Here is a 17178-nt window from a genome sequence, read left to right on the forward strand (position 1 = left end):
TTGTAGCCCCATTTAGAATAAACGTCCAGTCTATCAGCGTTTGTTTTCTTGAGTTCTACGACATCCCCAGGGTCGTCCATTCATAACGGGACAATGGGGTGGGCTAAAGAAAATGTCTGACAGAATGTGGGAGAGACATCAGGAGAACTAGTGGTTACGGCCCAGACAAGACAATGACGCCATCCCCCGCATTAGGAAGCAGCACACAGACAATATCCAGTTATACCCGAGCTATTATCTTTCTGCGTAATGATAGTGCTGCACATAATCCATCCCACTGAACTGATTCGGCCTTTTGAAACTCTAGCTATTTTTCTTCTCAATCATTCCTGGGCCCTTCAAAGTGATAAAAGTGACCCATTTAAGATTGTCCTGCAACACAAACTTTGGCAAATAAGTTTATTTCTACATTTAAACAAGGCAATTCACAGTGCTTCTTTACCTAAATGTATTAAAACAAAGTGTAAAAGAATCCTATTTGAAATATATTATGGGATTGTCAACCGGCCTCGTGCCTACTATTGATGTTGTGCATCATGAAATTGTAACAGATCTCAACCTGATTGAGTATCTCAGCCTCAGGCGATCGTACGTGATTGAGCGCCGTGGTACAATGGACCTCTATTTTGAGTATATAAGCTTTTGGCTGTGTATATATTCACAACTCGTACAAGTTCTGGCATCAAACATCTGAGTTAAACACAAACAGATGAGGGATAAGCTGAGGTGTGAAGTACGTCCTGCTGCTGTGTTATTAGTATGACTGACTGACTGACTTCGGCTGTGATGATGATCGGGCGGGCTTCACTCCGTGGTTCAACCCAAAACACTTTTTCGTCTCCTGGCTGAATAAGGGGCTGCCCTTCAGCGCTGTGCCGACTTACAGCACTAATCCACCTTCTGGAGTGACACACACGGAAGGCTCCGCACAGGCCTTCTCTCCGGGAAACGTAACCCCACTGCACTTCTTAAATGTGCACATTCGAGCACTTGTGCATGTACAGGTAAAGTAGTGACCACGCTGTTCGGCAGCCGGTTGATTCTTCAATTGTTTTTTGATTTTACTCACGTTTTAACGTTTAGTTTTCTGTAAGTTTTAGTGTCGAGAAAACAACTCAAATTATTCACACACACACACACACACTTACACAGAGAGATGAGGGGGCCCCAAAGGCACAGTCATAACCTGTGTGTGTTTAACTGCTCAAAACATTAATCTACTATGACAGTTTCAGCCTGATGGCTGAAAAATACTGAGAAGAAAAGTACTCAGAAGTTCCAGAGTGGAAGGGATTAAAGGGTTACGTTTATGTGGTGAATTTTAACACCAGGCACTTTAAAATAATTCCCCCCGAAAAATGCGTGTTGCTACTGAAATAAATACGTAATAAATATACCAGGAAGGATTTTGATGGATACTAGTAGAAAAGTTGATACTAAGATACTACAGCAGAATAAAGATAAAGAAAGGAAAAACATGCAATTTGCACCTTTTGATAAATTGACACCCACACAATGGTACTTTGTAAATAAAGAAGTGACTTTAACACTCATTTGGTGTTTGCAGCTGCACTCAGCTGCCGGTAAGCTTACCTTAGCACAAGGACTGAAAGGAGGGATGTCTGAGGCCGACAACAAGGTGCCGACAACACAGTGGTGTTGCTTAGCGGGTTACACCGCTGACGTTGGTACACAAGGTCGTGGTTCAATTCCAGGTCATCCCAGTGTGGGCCCTTAGGCGAGGCCCCTTAATGCTTCCTGCCTCAATGATTGCACGTCGCTTTGGACAAAAGCGTCAGTGGAATGTATATAATGTGATGTAATAATGCAATGTAACGGTAAGAAGGAGAGGTCGCTCATTGGTTCTACGTTCTCCTGGAGCTCCCAAAGATGGCGGACAACGACGTGACACCTCATGTGTTTTCTTATTTGTATTGAATTTTCATAGGGTTTGCTTAGGGTTTCGTTGTGGTTGCAGACTAAAGTGAACATCAAACCACAAACTTTTTTATAGCATATGAATATATAGTGGTTTTAATCAGAGCAGAAGGTGCCGATATAACGCATCTATTACGCTGGTTGCCAACCGCCATTCAAAAACGAAGAAGAAAATGAAGAAGGAAACCGAGATATACAAGTCTTATGTACAACCAATCATGTTTCGATCTCTTATCAAAACAATACAGCTCGCAGGAAGCTGAGGGGAAACAGTCTCTTTCCAGATCTGCATAGGACCTCAGCGACTACTCTCACCTGAAACACAGTCTGATGCAAAAGTGTAACTTCAGCATATGCAAACAGAAAAAGTGCCATATGAGTATTTTTATGGTGCCATTACTGATGGCATGTTTGGCTAAAGGACACTATTAGAAATCAGGTTGTTTCAAAGTGACATTGATCCGCAATTCTGCAACCGAACCATGATGTAGTTCTATTTCAATACTGACAGGGAAGTTAACTGCACAGCCTCTGAACTCAGGTCAATAAAAGAAGGCTTTGCCGGCTGTGAGCTGAAAGTGCTGAGAGGGAGATAGGCACACACACACACACACACACTCAAACACACATAGGTTGTACATATCAAACACACTCACACACACACACTACATTATAGACAGACACGCACACGGAGGGGCTTTATCAGCCTCTACCTATGTGACAAATCCTGTTAGGCTCCTGCTCTCAGTCTCATTACTGCGATTAAAGTGACAGCCCGAGAAACAGCGGACTCCTCAAGAGTGCATGCACACGCACACACACACACACCCATCATACAACTTCACTATGATTTTTGGAGGTTTAAAGTTCAGTGAAAAGCAGACATGACTGGTTGCAGCATCTTGGATGCTACCACCTCGGCATTTGGAATTTTGATTTTGAACATTTTTGGATCTGATCCTGGCAATGAGAACAGATGTATAATATATTACGGAAAAAAAACGAAATCCTTAGCATCAGCATTACAACTGTGCTGACCTCATAAGCAAGATTAGATGATATGAGGAGATAAGATTTAATAATTCAATAAATAAAAAGGAGATGAGTCAGCCCATCGCCACTGAGTTGCTGATCCTGTCCTTCCTTACTGACATCACCCCTCATCCCATCAATTCTCCCCCCGGTGATGCAGTCGATCGCGCTGTTGCCGAACAACAATGACAACAAAGCCAGATGCCTCACTCCACGGCCAACCTAATCTAATCTGCAGTAATCTCATTTTTGGTTTAGTTCGGTGGCTGGCTTCAGACACTTTGTACAGCTGCAGCCAGCGATTCAGCAGAGACGGAAGGGGACATCTGGGCCCACGAGGCAGCAGACAACACTATTAAACTCACATATTTCTGGATGGTGAAATAATTAATGAAAGCACCACACAGGGCCAAACACTAGGGAAGCTGTCTGCTGCTCACCCTCAGTGTTCTCTGTTTGGTTTGTTGGTTAAAAAGTTAGATTATTTGATCACTTATAAGCCACTGCAATCATACAGACATGGGTCTAATGTGTCGACAAAAACATTTCACTAAAGGCTGTTAAAGTCAATTAAAGTCACTACCAGCTATTTCCCAAAACATAAGTATTTACTTTTATTTACTGACAGTGGTACAGTATATAGCCATGCAGATTGATTTAGTTTAGATTTTTATGTACTGAGACCTGTCAGGAATAAATATCACGGACTCCACAAGCAGTATTCAATGTATATCATAATATAATATTTATAGTATTCAGTTAACCTCCATCGTGATGAGTAGGAGGCAAAAATCTGAGCACTGAAAATAAATAGACAGTAGAGACATTTTGTTTTTCAATTTTGGGGCGGGGGGAAACATCCGCTTCAAACCAGTAAAAATCTGTAAACGAAAATATTACAAACATTCATTTTAATCTGGAACAAAGCTGTGTCGTGGTGTATAAGATATGAGGGACGTCTTCCTGATGTTGAGTTTTAAGGTGTCAACAGAACACGGGGCCTCCAGAGCCGAAAGGACAGACGCGAGGGGACGTGGACTCACAAACTGAGGGCCGAGACGTGTCCACGTTATAGATTTGGGGGTGCCGCATTAAAGTGTCAAAGACGTAAGGAGCATGATGGGCACACTCAATAAACACACAGAGGCAGCAGCACCACAGCCAGAGAAAACGTCTAGGACGGGCATGTGTGAGGGAATTAACAGAAAGAAGAGCTGAGATTTAAGATCAGTCAGACGCCGAGCTCACACTTTAATACACACGGCTAACCAGCATACAGCCGGACGGTGTGTGTGTGTATCGCTCATACACACACTCAGTCTGTACATATAGCAGCATCTGCACATAGGCCTCAATTACAACTGGGACTAAGCAGCTGAAGAATGTCTGAGTGTTTTGACGAAGATGCGATTGGACTCTGAGGTGCTTTAACTGTGGACCGATGACAGTGATGCCAACCAGCCGAGGTTAATGAGGGACCACGCTGCACTGCTCGTACAAAACACACAAACACACACACACCCGGGTGCACACAAACTCTCGTACACACACACACACACGCACATGCTCTGCTGGCCCAGTCCTGCGCATGTAACTGAGAGAACCGCGAGCACTTGGATTTCAGTGAGACACACACACACACACAAAAACACCCGCACACTCTGCTAACCTTTCTTCTAGTTCGAGGGCCTCTGTTTGATAAAACTGAAAAGCTTCTCTCTCTATTCTTCAGGACTCTATGACTGTAGGAAACATGATCCTACCACTGCATTCATTCACATCCTTTTGTGTGTGTGTGTGTGTGTGTGTGTGTGTGTGTGTGTGTGTGTGTGTGTGTGTGTGTGTGTGTGTGTGTCAGTAAGGCCTTCAGGTATACAAACATGATGTTCTTATGTAACAACATGCACAAACACACAGACATAAGCAACACAGCTTTTTTATAGCATCAGCCAGCAGGTGGACTCGTACACTTGTATTTTCTATAGTTAGTGTGTGCGTGTGTGTGTGTGTGTGTGTGTGTGCGTGCGTGTGTGTGTGTGTGTGTCAGCTTGAATTGATGTTTCTGTTGACAGGGGTCTAATGGCCGCCCTGAGCAAGAGGATGGATGTGAAGATGCATAAATGATGGAAGAGGGAAAAAAAGGCGACTTTGTGGACGGCGAAAAATGGCAGGGCCACAATGAGCCGCTACAGTTTCAACTGCCACGACTGAGCAGTACAACAAGAGTGTGATTATAGTAACAGTCTTCACATTGTCGAGCAGCTGTGCTTGACATCAAGAGCCAATTCAATACTGTGTCACTGTCTTCAGTGTACCTCTCTAAGTCTTCAACAACTAGGACACAGGAGGCTCAGAGAGCGGCCAAACCCTGGCAGAGAGATTCAAGTGTAGTTGGTGGAAAAAAGATTTGAGGTATTAGCAAATACCTTAAATCCGTCTTTTTCCTCCGGGTCTGTTGCGATGTGTGATGTCACCAGCGATGATTTGGGAATGACACAGGAAAATGTACAGAAAGGGTCAGAGAGGGTGTTCTGCTGACTCAGCATTTTAGCCCCACCCCTTCTCCCGACCTCCGCGCGGTGACAGAGTGACTTGCATTCGCAGGAGGAGCAATGCTGCGGCACCCTGAGCTCTGAAAGGTCCCACGGTCACCATGGTGACGGCTGAAATACGCTCCAAAGGGGGAAAGTCTGACTCGGTGACTGACCAAATCTGTGTGATCTGACCGCATCCTGGGTCAAGGGTCGCAGGGCAGGAAGGAGGGAGAGGTGGCAGAGGACAGCCTGACCGGCAGTCACTGAGGGAGAATAACACACACACACACACACACACACACACACACCACTGGCCTCCAGCACCGACCCCAATGAAAATGGAAAAATTCCTTTTTGACAAGGACAGTTCAGCCCTTTAATGAAACACGATTCATACCTAAAAAAAACAACAACATGTTTTTACACATTTATGGCACATTCAAAGATGAGTCGTGGTTAAAATAACAAAACCTGATCTTAATCAGTCTTACAATCATTTCTTTTAAAATCCATATTGAAACAACCTTTGCCTGTGCTGCTTAGACAGAAGTTACTGAATATGTCAACTGTAATATCACATGACAGCAGCTGGCAGATGGCTTGCAGCTTGCTTTGCTTTGCGTCTCAGTTCACTTGAGTTGGTTCATGAATATTTAGCATGAATATGCTTGGACAGACACAGGTTTATGCATGCACACACGCACGCACACACACACACACACACACACACAAACACACACACATAATGCTTTTGTATCATAGCAGCAGGCGCACAGCCTTTGCCCTCAAACATAATCCACAAAGGTCAAAGGGGGAGGCCCTTGTACCTGACAGACGCTCAAATGAGCCAATAGGAGAGAGACATTCTGGCTATTAATAAATGAGAAGAGTTGCTGTTCTAGTTTGCATTTGAGTATCATTGAACAATATGACAATATATACCATGATTTTTCCAAACTGTTTTTTACATCAGTGGTATCCTTTTAGGGTTGCCACTAAAAAATTCCTCTTCTTGTCGATTCATCTGAAGATTGTTTTGTCCATTTACTGTTCGGTCTATAAAATATCACAAAATTGATGTATGTACAATGCAAGTTGACAAATTGCTTGCTTTGTGCAACCAACAGTCCAAAACCCAAAGGTATTCAGATAACTATCATACAAAATAGACAAAAAACAGCAAATTTTTGGACCGACAGTTTGATTTCTGATTTGAATCTCACATAACAGATTTCATTGTTTCTGCTCCACTCCCTTTGTTCCACAGTGCTGCATATCAATGACTCAAATCATATTTATCAATACTGCCGTATCAGCGTTATCCAATTATATACAAATTTCCCTCATGTGAAAGTGGAGTAACCTCTTTTTATTTATTTAAAGGAGGATTAAAAAGAACTTGCTTCCAAAAGCACTCACTCCATCCTTCCTAATTAAAGAGGACGAACGACCTCTTCTAAATTCAAAAGTACGTAACCCAAAGCCGCTTCTGCCGACGAATTCTGACTCTGAATTATTAAAGATGCACTGATGGGGATATTGACAAAACTAATCAGTCGTTTGACTGGCTCCTTCAGGCAAAGTCTGCGCCACAATGTGCTTCTCAGATGAATCGTTAACTTCCTTTGTTGCTTTTTCATTGAATATGGGACAGGGGAAAACATGTGCACGGCCGCGCGCACACAGACACACACAAGACGGGGTGTTACATAAGTAAAAGAAACACAAAAACATTCGTACAGAGGATTCCTCAGCACACACCGCGTGTGTTTGCTGAGTGAGTAATAATGCGTATCTGTATGCTGTCAGGGTGTGAAGAAGATAATCTTTAAAACCACAGATGCCAGCAGGGCAACTACCTATAATGTTTAAATAACCTGACTGAAGATCCATTTAGAGGCAGCGTGCATTTACAAAGAGCAAATACACTTTTCTGTTACATCATCTTTCCAGTAATAAATCAAAAATTTTTTTTAAAAACTCTCTGAAATGCCTTCAGGCTCCAGACGCCTTTCTTTCCCGTCCGCCTGTTTCCTCAAAAAAAGAAAAAGGAAAAAAGAAACCAAATCAGGATGATAAAGTAGCATTTCATCACCCTGGACATGTTGGGGTGGGGATTAGGAACTTGCTAACAGACAGCATTAGCCTCACAGGCTGAGGCAGGTACGGGTTGGCAACCTGCTAGCTGCATACTGCAAACACACACACACGCGCACACACACGCGCGCACACACACAGCTAACTAAACTTGCACAGAATGAGGACAAGCTGTCAGTTAACAAACCTTTCAGATGCTTTAAAGTTCGGGGCTCACCGCGAATACAAAGCTCCAAAATAATTAGGATGTTGCCACGGCAACTGAAAATAACAACTCACAAAGAGTGATTTGGAGGCAGATGAAAAAAGATGTCACGACCGCTGATTATCAAGGGAGGGGAAATTGTACTTTCGGTTAAATTTGACATGTTTTGTCTGAAGTCAAGTCAGTTGTTAAAGACAAGTAAGAACAGACTAGTGTCGTGATAGAATCAAAAACAAAAATGCAGTAAAAGTAGTGAAGATTAAATAAGGACTGACATAAACAGAATCATAAGATAGAATCTGACTGAATTAAAAAGCAAGATTCAAATGGTAGGAATTTAAATCAGATTTTAAATTATGAATACGGGGACAAGATCTAATGTGGGACATGAGACTATTCCAGAGCTTTGGGGGGATCAGCAAAAGAGAACGCCCCAGCCCCCTTCTGTTTTAAAGTAGAGAAAGGGGCTGAGAAGGAATTGATGTGCGCATGACCTTAGTGACCTGGGCGGCAGAATCAGGAGATCAGTGACATAATGAGGGGGCCGGTCCATTGAGAGCTTTGTAAACAAATCAATCAATCAAATCAATTATGTATTTAACTTGTAACCAGCGCAGATTTGCGGGAACGGACTGGACTGGACTTGGACAACCACATGTACAGAGTTAAAGTAATCTGGCCGAGACGAGCCAAGGCTCCATCAAAAACAAAAACAGAAACAAAACAATCGTAAGGGTGCGTCCGACCGCCACGTAGCCGTTCACGAGTTGTTCACTGTACGAATTAGAAAACCAGAAAATTTCCTCTTTTGTTTTTAAGGCTCATCTTCATGTACCCAGAGATGACTGATGAAGTTGCGGGCCACCGAACAGAAACATTGAGCTGAAAGATGCTAAAAAAGAAAATTGAGGGGACCTGCGGAGTCGGGGGGATAATTCTCTGTGTCGTTTCACCCATTATTTGTGTTAGAATATTGATTCAATCAGCTTTTAATTGAATATTCCATTGCATGTTTAACTGCCAACGTATCATAAACTCGCTGTTTGTGTGTTTGTTTGTTCTGTTTTTTTCATTGTGTCTTTTTTGCTCAGACAGACCTTTTCTACCGCAGAAACTTTTGATATATATCAGTTTGACCAGTTTCATGGTTCTAGTATTGTGCACGGTGGCTCACTGGTCACTAATGTCTGTTGTAAAAATGCAAACAGAACCCGTCTGAATTTAAAATTGTATTCATCTCTGACTTTAACTGACCGAGCTTTGAATGTTTGTCTTTAACAAATCTTCCCACGAGACGCAAGGGCTTCATATCATTTGTGCCTACGACGTGTCTACTGAGAGTATGTTGGTTCATGCGAAGTGACTTATAAATTCAAACACTCACTTTAAATGAATGGGCGAACAGAAAGAAAGAAAGAAGGAACTTGTAAACAAGATGTCAGAGCTCAGCAAATTATTAATGGCGCCCCGAGCAGGTAGTTTCCAGTCAAAAAAAAAATGAGCTGTGTGTAACGTGATTTGATATATTATCAGCAGCTTGTATTTGTGTGGTTATATGTTCTTTATTGTGTTATAACTAAGAGCGAGAAAACCTAGACAAATGTCATCTTACAATCTCTCATTAATGGGACCGTACCGCGCTGGACAACCAGCGAGCACGATGGGATGAACTGAAAGATTATTTACTATCAATTAAAGGAGTGAGACGGGGCTTAGTAAACCGAGTTGACTCAGTAAACAGAGTTCTGGGTCAAAGTCTGAATGCACAATAACAAGCGAAGGCACAGAGAGAGAGAGAGAGAGAGAGAGACGAGAAACATGAGAGGAACGAGCTTTTGTCCACGCACTTCCACTGATCCAGTTCACATGACGTTTCAGATTGCACAACTGCACGCGCGCACACACACACAGACACACACACACACAGACACACACACACACAGACACACGCACACAGAAAACACCTGCCCCCCAATCCTCAGCTGACGCCCTATCATGCCAGGCTATTGACGCCTTCATTGATTTGTTTGTGTGTTTTATTGTTCTGCCTGTGTCTGGCCCCCCCCTATTTTTTTCCTCCCCCCAGTCCTGTTTCCAAACACGTCTGCGAAGCACTGACACAACCAGAGACCAGACGGTGACTGTCTCAGTGTGTCTGCTGTGTAAGTGACAGCAAGGATTGGCCTCAGAAGGGTCAAGGGTCAGATCGGCTTGATACTGCGAAATGCACCGTGCCAGAAAAACACAACACGACGACGTACTGTACACACAGATTCTTCACAAGTCACCTGCGGTGAGTTTTAATTTTTGTTAGAAGATGTCATATCAGGTGACACATTTGAAAAAAAAACCTGACAGCATCAGTGACTGTGTGTTGTCTGGGACGAGTAAACGCGCTTCTCGTCGGCCTAAATCCCTCAGCAGCTATACTGTAGACCTTCATTCATGAATCCACTCCACTGCACAGCATGTACATGCAGTGCAGGTCTTAACAAAAGAAGGTCATGTGGCCCAATCGTGAGCCACTGTACAGCACATGCCTGTCGTTTAAGTCATATATGATAAGCTTCAAAATAAAAGCCCATTCAGGGAATGTGCGTGTGTGTGTGTGAGTGTGTGTGTGTGTGTTTGTGTGTGTGTATGTGTGTGTGTGTGTGTGTGTGTGTGTGTGTTGGGGGGGTGCACTACATTGTTTGGATGCTGGTTGATTGTATGTGGTGATAATGTGTGGGTGGTTCAGCAGTGGTAATAAAGGCAGGGGTCCCATGTTTATGTGTGTGTGTGTGTGTGTGTGTGTGTGACACACAGGAGCATCTTTGGAGACAGGAGGGGTCCTCCGCTCGCATCCTTACCTCAGGGCGACGCGCACCGAGCTCTCATCCGGCCCGCTGCTCATCGTGTCCACGCCGGGGCCGCCGCGTAGCGAGTCCGCGTGAAGATATGGCTCGATTTCCCTTTTCTCTTCTATCCTCTTACAAGAGAAGCACCCCCTCTCTCTCTCTCCCTCCCTCCCTCCTCTACACCGAGAAAAGCGCTTCTTATCTTCAGCTTCCGCCGCCGCTCTCACCTTCACCGCCTCCTAAGCAGGAGCCATGTTGTATCGGACCGACTTGTGGTGATCTGACCTTTGTCTTGAGAAACGTGCTCATAGCGATCCGCCGGCGGTCACCTCTCCAGAGGCATCGTCTCGCGCAGCCTCCTCCTGCCCGGGCAGGGTGCACTGTCTGTGCGTGAGGGAGGGAGGGAGGGAGGGAACAGCCGAGCGTGTGGTTCCCAAGACGGATGACGTAACCAAACCCCTCCTCCTGAGCTCAACCAATCCAGACAGAGGACAAGCTCCCTCACTGTACGTAGAAAATGTGCTATGATAATAATAATCAGAATAATAGTCAGAATAATCAGAATAATAGTCATAATAATGATAATAATTTGTAAAATATGTTTTGATGTTGTAAAATTATGAATGAAGACCTTTTTAAAATAGATAAACAAAAAATATAAATATTACACAAATCAGTTTTAACTAGATTTACTGTAAAAAAAAAAAACAACTACCATCATGCTTTTTTTTAAAACAAAAAAAAATGTATTTCAATTAATAGCCCACCACATTGAGCATGCACATAAAAGGCATGAACATATGTCCTAAAATGAACTAACAATCTCTAATAACTGTACAAATAAAAAACACATATTTTTTGAGTGACTGTTTTGTCTTGTTTCTCACATTCCCGTAATAAACCATATCGTATCTGATGAGCAGATGACATGGCCACAACAGTAGGTGGGGAGTGTGCAGGTGATGATGGTCAGTGGATTCTTGGACATGCCGCCACCTTGTGGTCAATTCATTTTATTGCACCGTAGAAGTAATTGAGCTGATGTGTAATTTGGTTCTTCCAGTAGATGGCTTCACAAACTTATTCTACATAATGCTTCCAAACAGTATGTACAGTACTACTGTAACTAAGTGTTACCGTTTGCTCTTAGCTGCTCCAGGGTCTGATTCATGTCTCACAAACTGAAAAACATGCTCACAATAACTATGTTTTCAAACTTGGACATTTTTCTGTCCAGGCTCGAGTTATGAAAAAAAATAACTCAGCCTGGGGGTCATCAAAATGTAATTGCATCAGCAAACTGTAGTTTGCTCAAAGCTGGGAGCCTTGTGAATCAGACACGGAAAAATAAATATTTAGAATCTAAAATTGAATTGTGTATAATGTGTATGTCTCTGCTTCTTATATGTGATAAAAAAGACAGGGGCTAATTGACTATAGGATCAGATGACGTCCTCCAATCACCTCCTCATTCCTGGGACACACACACTCATTTGCATAATTTGCAGTGGTGGGTGACGTCATCGCTTTGATATCCTTCCATCCTTCCATCCTTTGATATCCTTGACTGTTGACTCTTGTTTTATGTTAGCATCTTTTGGACGTGTCTGGAGAACTTCAATACTATCCTACTTCAGTGTTTTGATTTACTGCAGCGATGGCTTTCATTGAAGGCAGCAGGGGCATCTACGGACCCATCAAGGTGATGATTGACAGACCTATTTATGAAAGGGCTCTGGAGATCTGCTGGCACATCCTCTCCTACAAGAACTACATTGCTGTGCTGACTGAACTTTTGAGACTTCAGCAGGAGGACAGGATCCCATCGGAGTTGACTGTCGAGGACATGACAGACCAGTTTCTAGAGGAGAGCAAAAAGTCGCTCAGAATGCGCCGCTGGGACTTTGAACGGGAGGGGTTCAGTGATGACTTCCAGCCTTTTCTGAAGATGGTGATGGATGTTCTCACCAGTATGAAGATGAGGGACGTCCAGTTCGAAGCAAGATGGCTGTTCGAGTACCCAGAAGACATCCCTCCTTGTTTCCAAAACCCCAAGATTATGAAATTGGCTCAGAAGTTTGGAGAGAGTCTGACGGAGCAGCTGCAGGCGACTCCCCGCTCCAGACTGCTCGGCCCTTCGGAGGTGGTCGTGGAAGTTGTTCCAAAAGTCCTTCAGGGCTTCTGGTTGCCATCTCCCACCACCTACCTCAACATGCCCTCCCAGGAGCTCAGCGACATGGCTGTTGGGGTCACAAAGGCTGTTATGGATCGTGTCACGAGGGCTCTGTCCAGTGGTCTTCATCGAGTCAACGTCTCCCGCCCCATCAGAGATGCCGTGGTCCTGTCTGTTCAGGAGAGGGTTAGGCAGATGTACCCTGAAGACATCCTGAGGCAGAGACTTGACTGTTTTGCAGCACAGTTGCTGGACGAAATAGCCGAAGCTGCCACGAGGGACATTTGTGCGCTTTTCCAACCACAGGCCGACACTGACACTCCCTCGATCCCGGACAGGGACGACACAGTCCAGAGGCCCACGAAGGAACTAGACTCTCCTGTGGCTGCAGCTCCATCACATCATGTGACCTCTGCTGATGAACCAGTCAGCCAGGTTGAGGCCGAGCAGCCTGCAACTAACTCCAGCACCAGCTCAGCTGAGAACAGTACTCCAGCTATTACTTGGATCGTAGAAGGTAAGGAGCCAAAGAAGAACATTTTTTATCCCGATATTAAGTTCCTGCTTTTCTCGTGACATCCATCTCTGCGCTGAGATGAACTATTTTTGCATTAATTAACAGATGCATCTGTGTGTGTGTGTGTGTGTGTGTGTGTGTGTGTGTGTGTGTGTGTGTGTGTGTGTGTGTGTGTGTGTGTGTGTGTGTATGTGTGTGTGTGTGTGTGTGTAAGTTCTGTCTCCACGGTGCGGTGAATAAAAAACTAATGTGAACCAGACACAGAACTTAACCTGAGGTATTCTTCCACAGAGCCCACCAGGAACACAGACTCTCCTGTGGCTCCAGCTCTGCCACCTACAGTGTCCCCTGGCAGTGGACTTACTGTCCAAAGATTTGGCCTCACCATAACCCTCGCACTGTCGGGCAAGGAGGGTTTGACAGTCAGCCATGTTGCAGTTGAGCAGCTTGCACCGAACTCCGTCACGAGCTCAGGCGAAGCTCTTGAAATAGCCTCCGCGCAGGAGGGCAAGGAAATCAGCCACAATGAGCACAAGAAGAAGAAGTCCAAAGGAATCCAACGCTTCTTCGGTCGGTTCCGCAAAAAACGGAGGGATGTAGGATGATGCAGACTGAGACTTTTTTACATTTGACACATTTTCTTTTTCCATTTTCTATCATGATACTTGTCTTTTTTCCCACGTTTTTTTTCCTTCCATTTTTCCGTTTAGAATAATACATTAATAAATATGTAAATGAAAAAGGGCTTTGTTGCTTCTCAGTCAGTCCAAATAACTTCGTCCACAACTGCTGATTATTTTCATAATCATTTCATCTGCTGACTTTTTCCTCAGTCAGTCATCAGAAAACAATTAAATTAGTGAAATAGATTCAATACAAAAGCCTGAGTTGTGCCGCCGGAGGTCGCTGTCTGCCACCGTTTCAGGCAGAGAAGGGGTTGATGCTGCAGCTCATGACCTCTACATACAGTCTATGCTCTTGGCAGATCTGGGCTCAGTCGTCACAGAGCCCAGGGAGGCGCTCTCACCCGCAGGATGCCAGACCTGAGGAAGCAGGAGGGAGCCTGGAGGGAGAGACGAGAGATGAGCCGCTTCGAAAACACCAGGATCCGTGATCCATGAGAAGATGATATTCAAATACAGCTAATATATTTACGAATTGTACTTTATGGACTGATTGTGAAAGTTCCATTCTCTCACACATGTCCAAATCTAGTGTCAAACTAAATCTACATGCTGTTGCATCCAAGCAACCCCAGTCTTACAAACAACAAATATTGTTGACAAGCTTCGATTAAATCTTTTTACTCACTTTTCGACACACCCCTCTTGTGTTTTTTAATGGCGAAACTACATTTCCCAGAGTAGCTTTCAGCAACAGCCTGTGTGTGAATGGTAGTAGAAATGCTAAGGCCTTGGGCCCACAACCCCCATGCAGCACTGCTCTGTACTTTGGCTGCACCTTCCTGGCAAGAGCTGAGCCTGGTTTGGGCCTCGCTGTTCTCCTGCAGTCGCTGGGGTACCAGAGAGGAGCCGTCTCCAAAATCTCCAGACCAGACCGGACCACAGAGTACTAAGACCCTGGATTTTCTAAATATTTGTGTCCTGTAAACTCGTAAACTCCAAGTTAAAAAATTGGTTGGAGTGTCGCAGTGGCTAAGACCTCTTCGTATACTTTACTTTATAGCTTGGTGCTTCTTCGTTTAAAGAAGTGAAGTTTGGGCTTTTCTCTCAAATCCACATGCAACACTTTCATCAACATGCCATCGATTAAAATCAGGATTTAGTTGTGTATCCTGACAGCCATGCTTAGCAAAAGTTACATTAATAAATTGTAAAAAAAAAAAAAAGAAGAAAAATCGACTTATATGATGATAAACACTTGAGCACTGATGCAGTAACTTTTTCCAAGTGAAATTAAATCTGTGAGTGCTTCCGTGTTTTCCTGCAGCGTTCAGAGGAACAACACAGAATCACTGCGTGTCCTGTGACTCCCAGTTCTTCCGTTTCCGTCCCCTCATGCGGGCTCTCTGTCTCGACACGTAGTAGCAACCTTACCCGGTGGTCCCGCACTGATCTCACTTCATCTACTCAACTTTATCTAACCCAGTCATCGTGCATGTTTTCAGGATTTTTTTCTCTCTCCCTCCTGCACCGCACAAATGTGCAGCGTTGCACACAGAAGAAAACACAAAGAAGCCAAATCTCTTGCACACAGAAAATATGTGTGACACCAACAGACAGAGGTGTTCATTCTCTGTTCATCAAAAAAATTTCATACAGATTCCAGCAAATCCTTGAAGGTTTTATGGTTCCACTTTAAAACTAGTCATTGGTTTTACTAAAACCTTTTTTGTGTTCAGTTTACAATAATACATGAACAAATATGTAAATGGACAATGTTTTTCTTTGCTGAGCACAGTCACGTAACCTACACGGGCACTGCACCAAAGTTGAGGCAATTGAAAACACACACACACACACACACACACACACACACACACACACACACACACACTCTCTGTTAGTGCAATGTCAAATCTTAAAAAGCATGTAATAAAATCAAAGCCACCATGGGAAGATGCATTTTGAAATCAAACTAGAAAATAAATAGAGACAGTATAGAGGGCAGGGGAGATTCCGCCCGACCATGGGTTGTTCTACTTTTTATTTATTTTTTTACCTTTGACTTGTTTTCATTTTTCACGCTTCAAATCCTTAATCAGAACCCTGTCTTGTGTGCCCGCTCTTCCAAAGTGACGGCACTGTCATTGTCCCTGAGTGTGTGTTTACTCCGGGGCCCATGGTGGCCCTGTGTCTCTGCCCGTCTCTTTTGGAGATGTTGTCGTTAATCTGAACGTCGGAGCCTGGCCAGAAACCTACAGTCATAAAAGGAGACGATAAATAGAACTGGGACAAGACAGTTTGCAGCGTTAGGGCATTTTGTTGTATACGCTGGTTTAAGACAAACATGGTTTTGTGCAGGTTTTGTTTGTGGCTCTCGTGACAAATTCCTAAATCACATCCATGTAATTCACATAAAGTACCAAACATGTCTTCCGCCCTCTGTATGAAATCACACACGTGCATTGGCAACAACCTTTTCACTAAAACAGAGCGATGCCTGCAGGGAACCTGTGCAGGGATCAGATTAGAATCAGAATGGAAGAAAACATCCATTATGGCGGAGGCTTTCATTTAAGTAGCTTCACGTTTGCTATCTTCACAGTGCCACTGAACCATCAAGCCCAGGGTACCAGCACTTGGCTAATTATTGGGTCTAATTCACAAACTGCACGGCCAAACACCTTCTTCTTCTTTTTTTTTGAGGGTTTGTCACGCCTTCATGATCGCCTATGCCATTCTTCCATCACTAACATGGTTCACTTGAACTACACTCTGCTGGTCTCTCTTGCATACCTCTTACTTTTATACAATGTCATGTTTACTTCTCCCCCCCCTTCCCAAAAAAAAGGGGAAAAAATTGTGGTTTGGGGTGTTACTGAAAATCAGAAAATGGGAGCTGTTTCCGTGCAGGTCGGCGGAGGTGGGAAGCATAAACACACAAACAGGATGGAGATTTGGGTGTCGGTGGAGGCTCCTCTCTTGCGAGGCTGAGGGCTCCCTGATAAATGCATTCCTCAAGCTATTAGGGGGAAAAAAAACTTCCTGAGATAGTACAGTAAGTAGGTGGTCTTTGAAGAGCACCTATTGTAACTGAAAACAATAAGAGAAACTTTCCTCTGTGTGGACACATTGGGTTTTAAGATGTAATTTCTGTGCTCCAGCCTGTGTTACTGTTATATAATGTTCATTTCCATTGGTGACTATAAGGTTTTAGAG

The 17178-nt window shown here is 43.9% G+C and overlaps 2 protein-coding genes across 4 annotated transcripts in view; one reads left to right on the top strand and one right to left on the bottom strand.

The window, feature by feature from the left end:
* Window positions 1-11056, bottom strand: part of LOC118318530 (kinesin-like protein KIF21A) — a 32291-nt gene extending 21235 nt beyond the window's left edge. For 2 of the 3 annotated variants that reach the window (XM_035648306.2, XM_035648281.2), the window contains exon 1: window positions 10659-11055. In XM_035648306.2, the coding sequence (XP_035504199.2) occupies window positions 10659-10702 (44 nt within the window). In that variant the 5' untranslated portion in view covers window positions 10703-11055. Of the gene's footprint in view, window positions 1-10658 lie in introns of all 3 variants that reach the window. The other variant, XM_035648295.2, reaches the window with a different exon arrangement.
* A 1143-nt stretch (window positions 11057-12199) lies between these two features.
* On the top strand, window positions 12200-14656 carry LOC118318547. The gene is made up of 2 exons (XM_035648331.2): window positions 12200-13336; window positions 13628-14656. Exons 1-2 carry the CDS (start codon window positions 12304-12306, stop codon window positions 13939-13941), a joined length of 1347 nt encoding a protein of 448 aa, XP_035504224.2. The 5' UTR covers window positions 12200-12303; the 3' UTR covers window positions 13942-14656.
* Window positions 14657-17178: the final 2522 nt, after the last annotated feature.

Source organism: Scophthalmus maximus, chromosome 12 (genome assembly GCF_022379125.1).
Source record: "Scophthalmus maximus strain ysfricsl-2021 chromosome 12, ASM2237912v1, whole genome shotgun sequence".
Classification (NCBI taxonomy): domain Eukaryota; kingdom Metazoa; phylum Chordata; class Actinopteri; order Pleuronectiformes; family Scophthalmidae; genus Scophthalmus; species Scophthalmus maximus.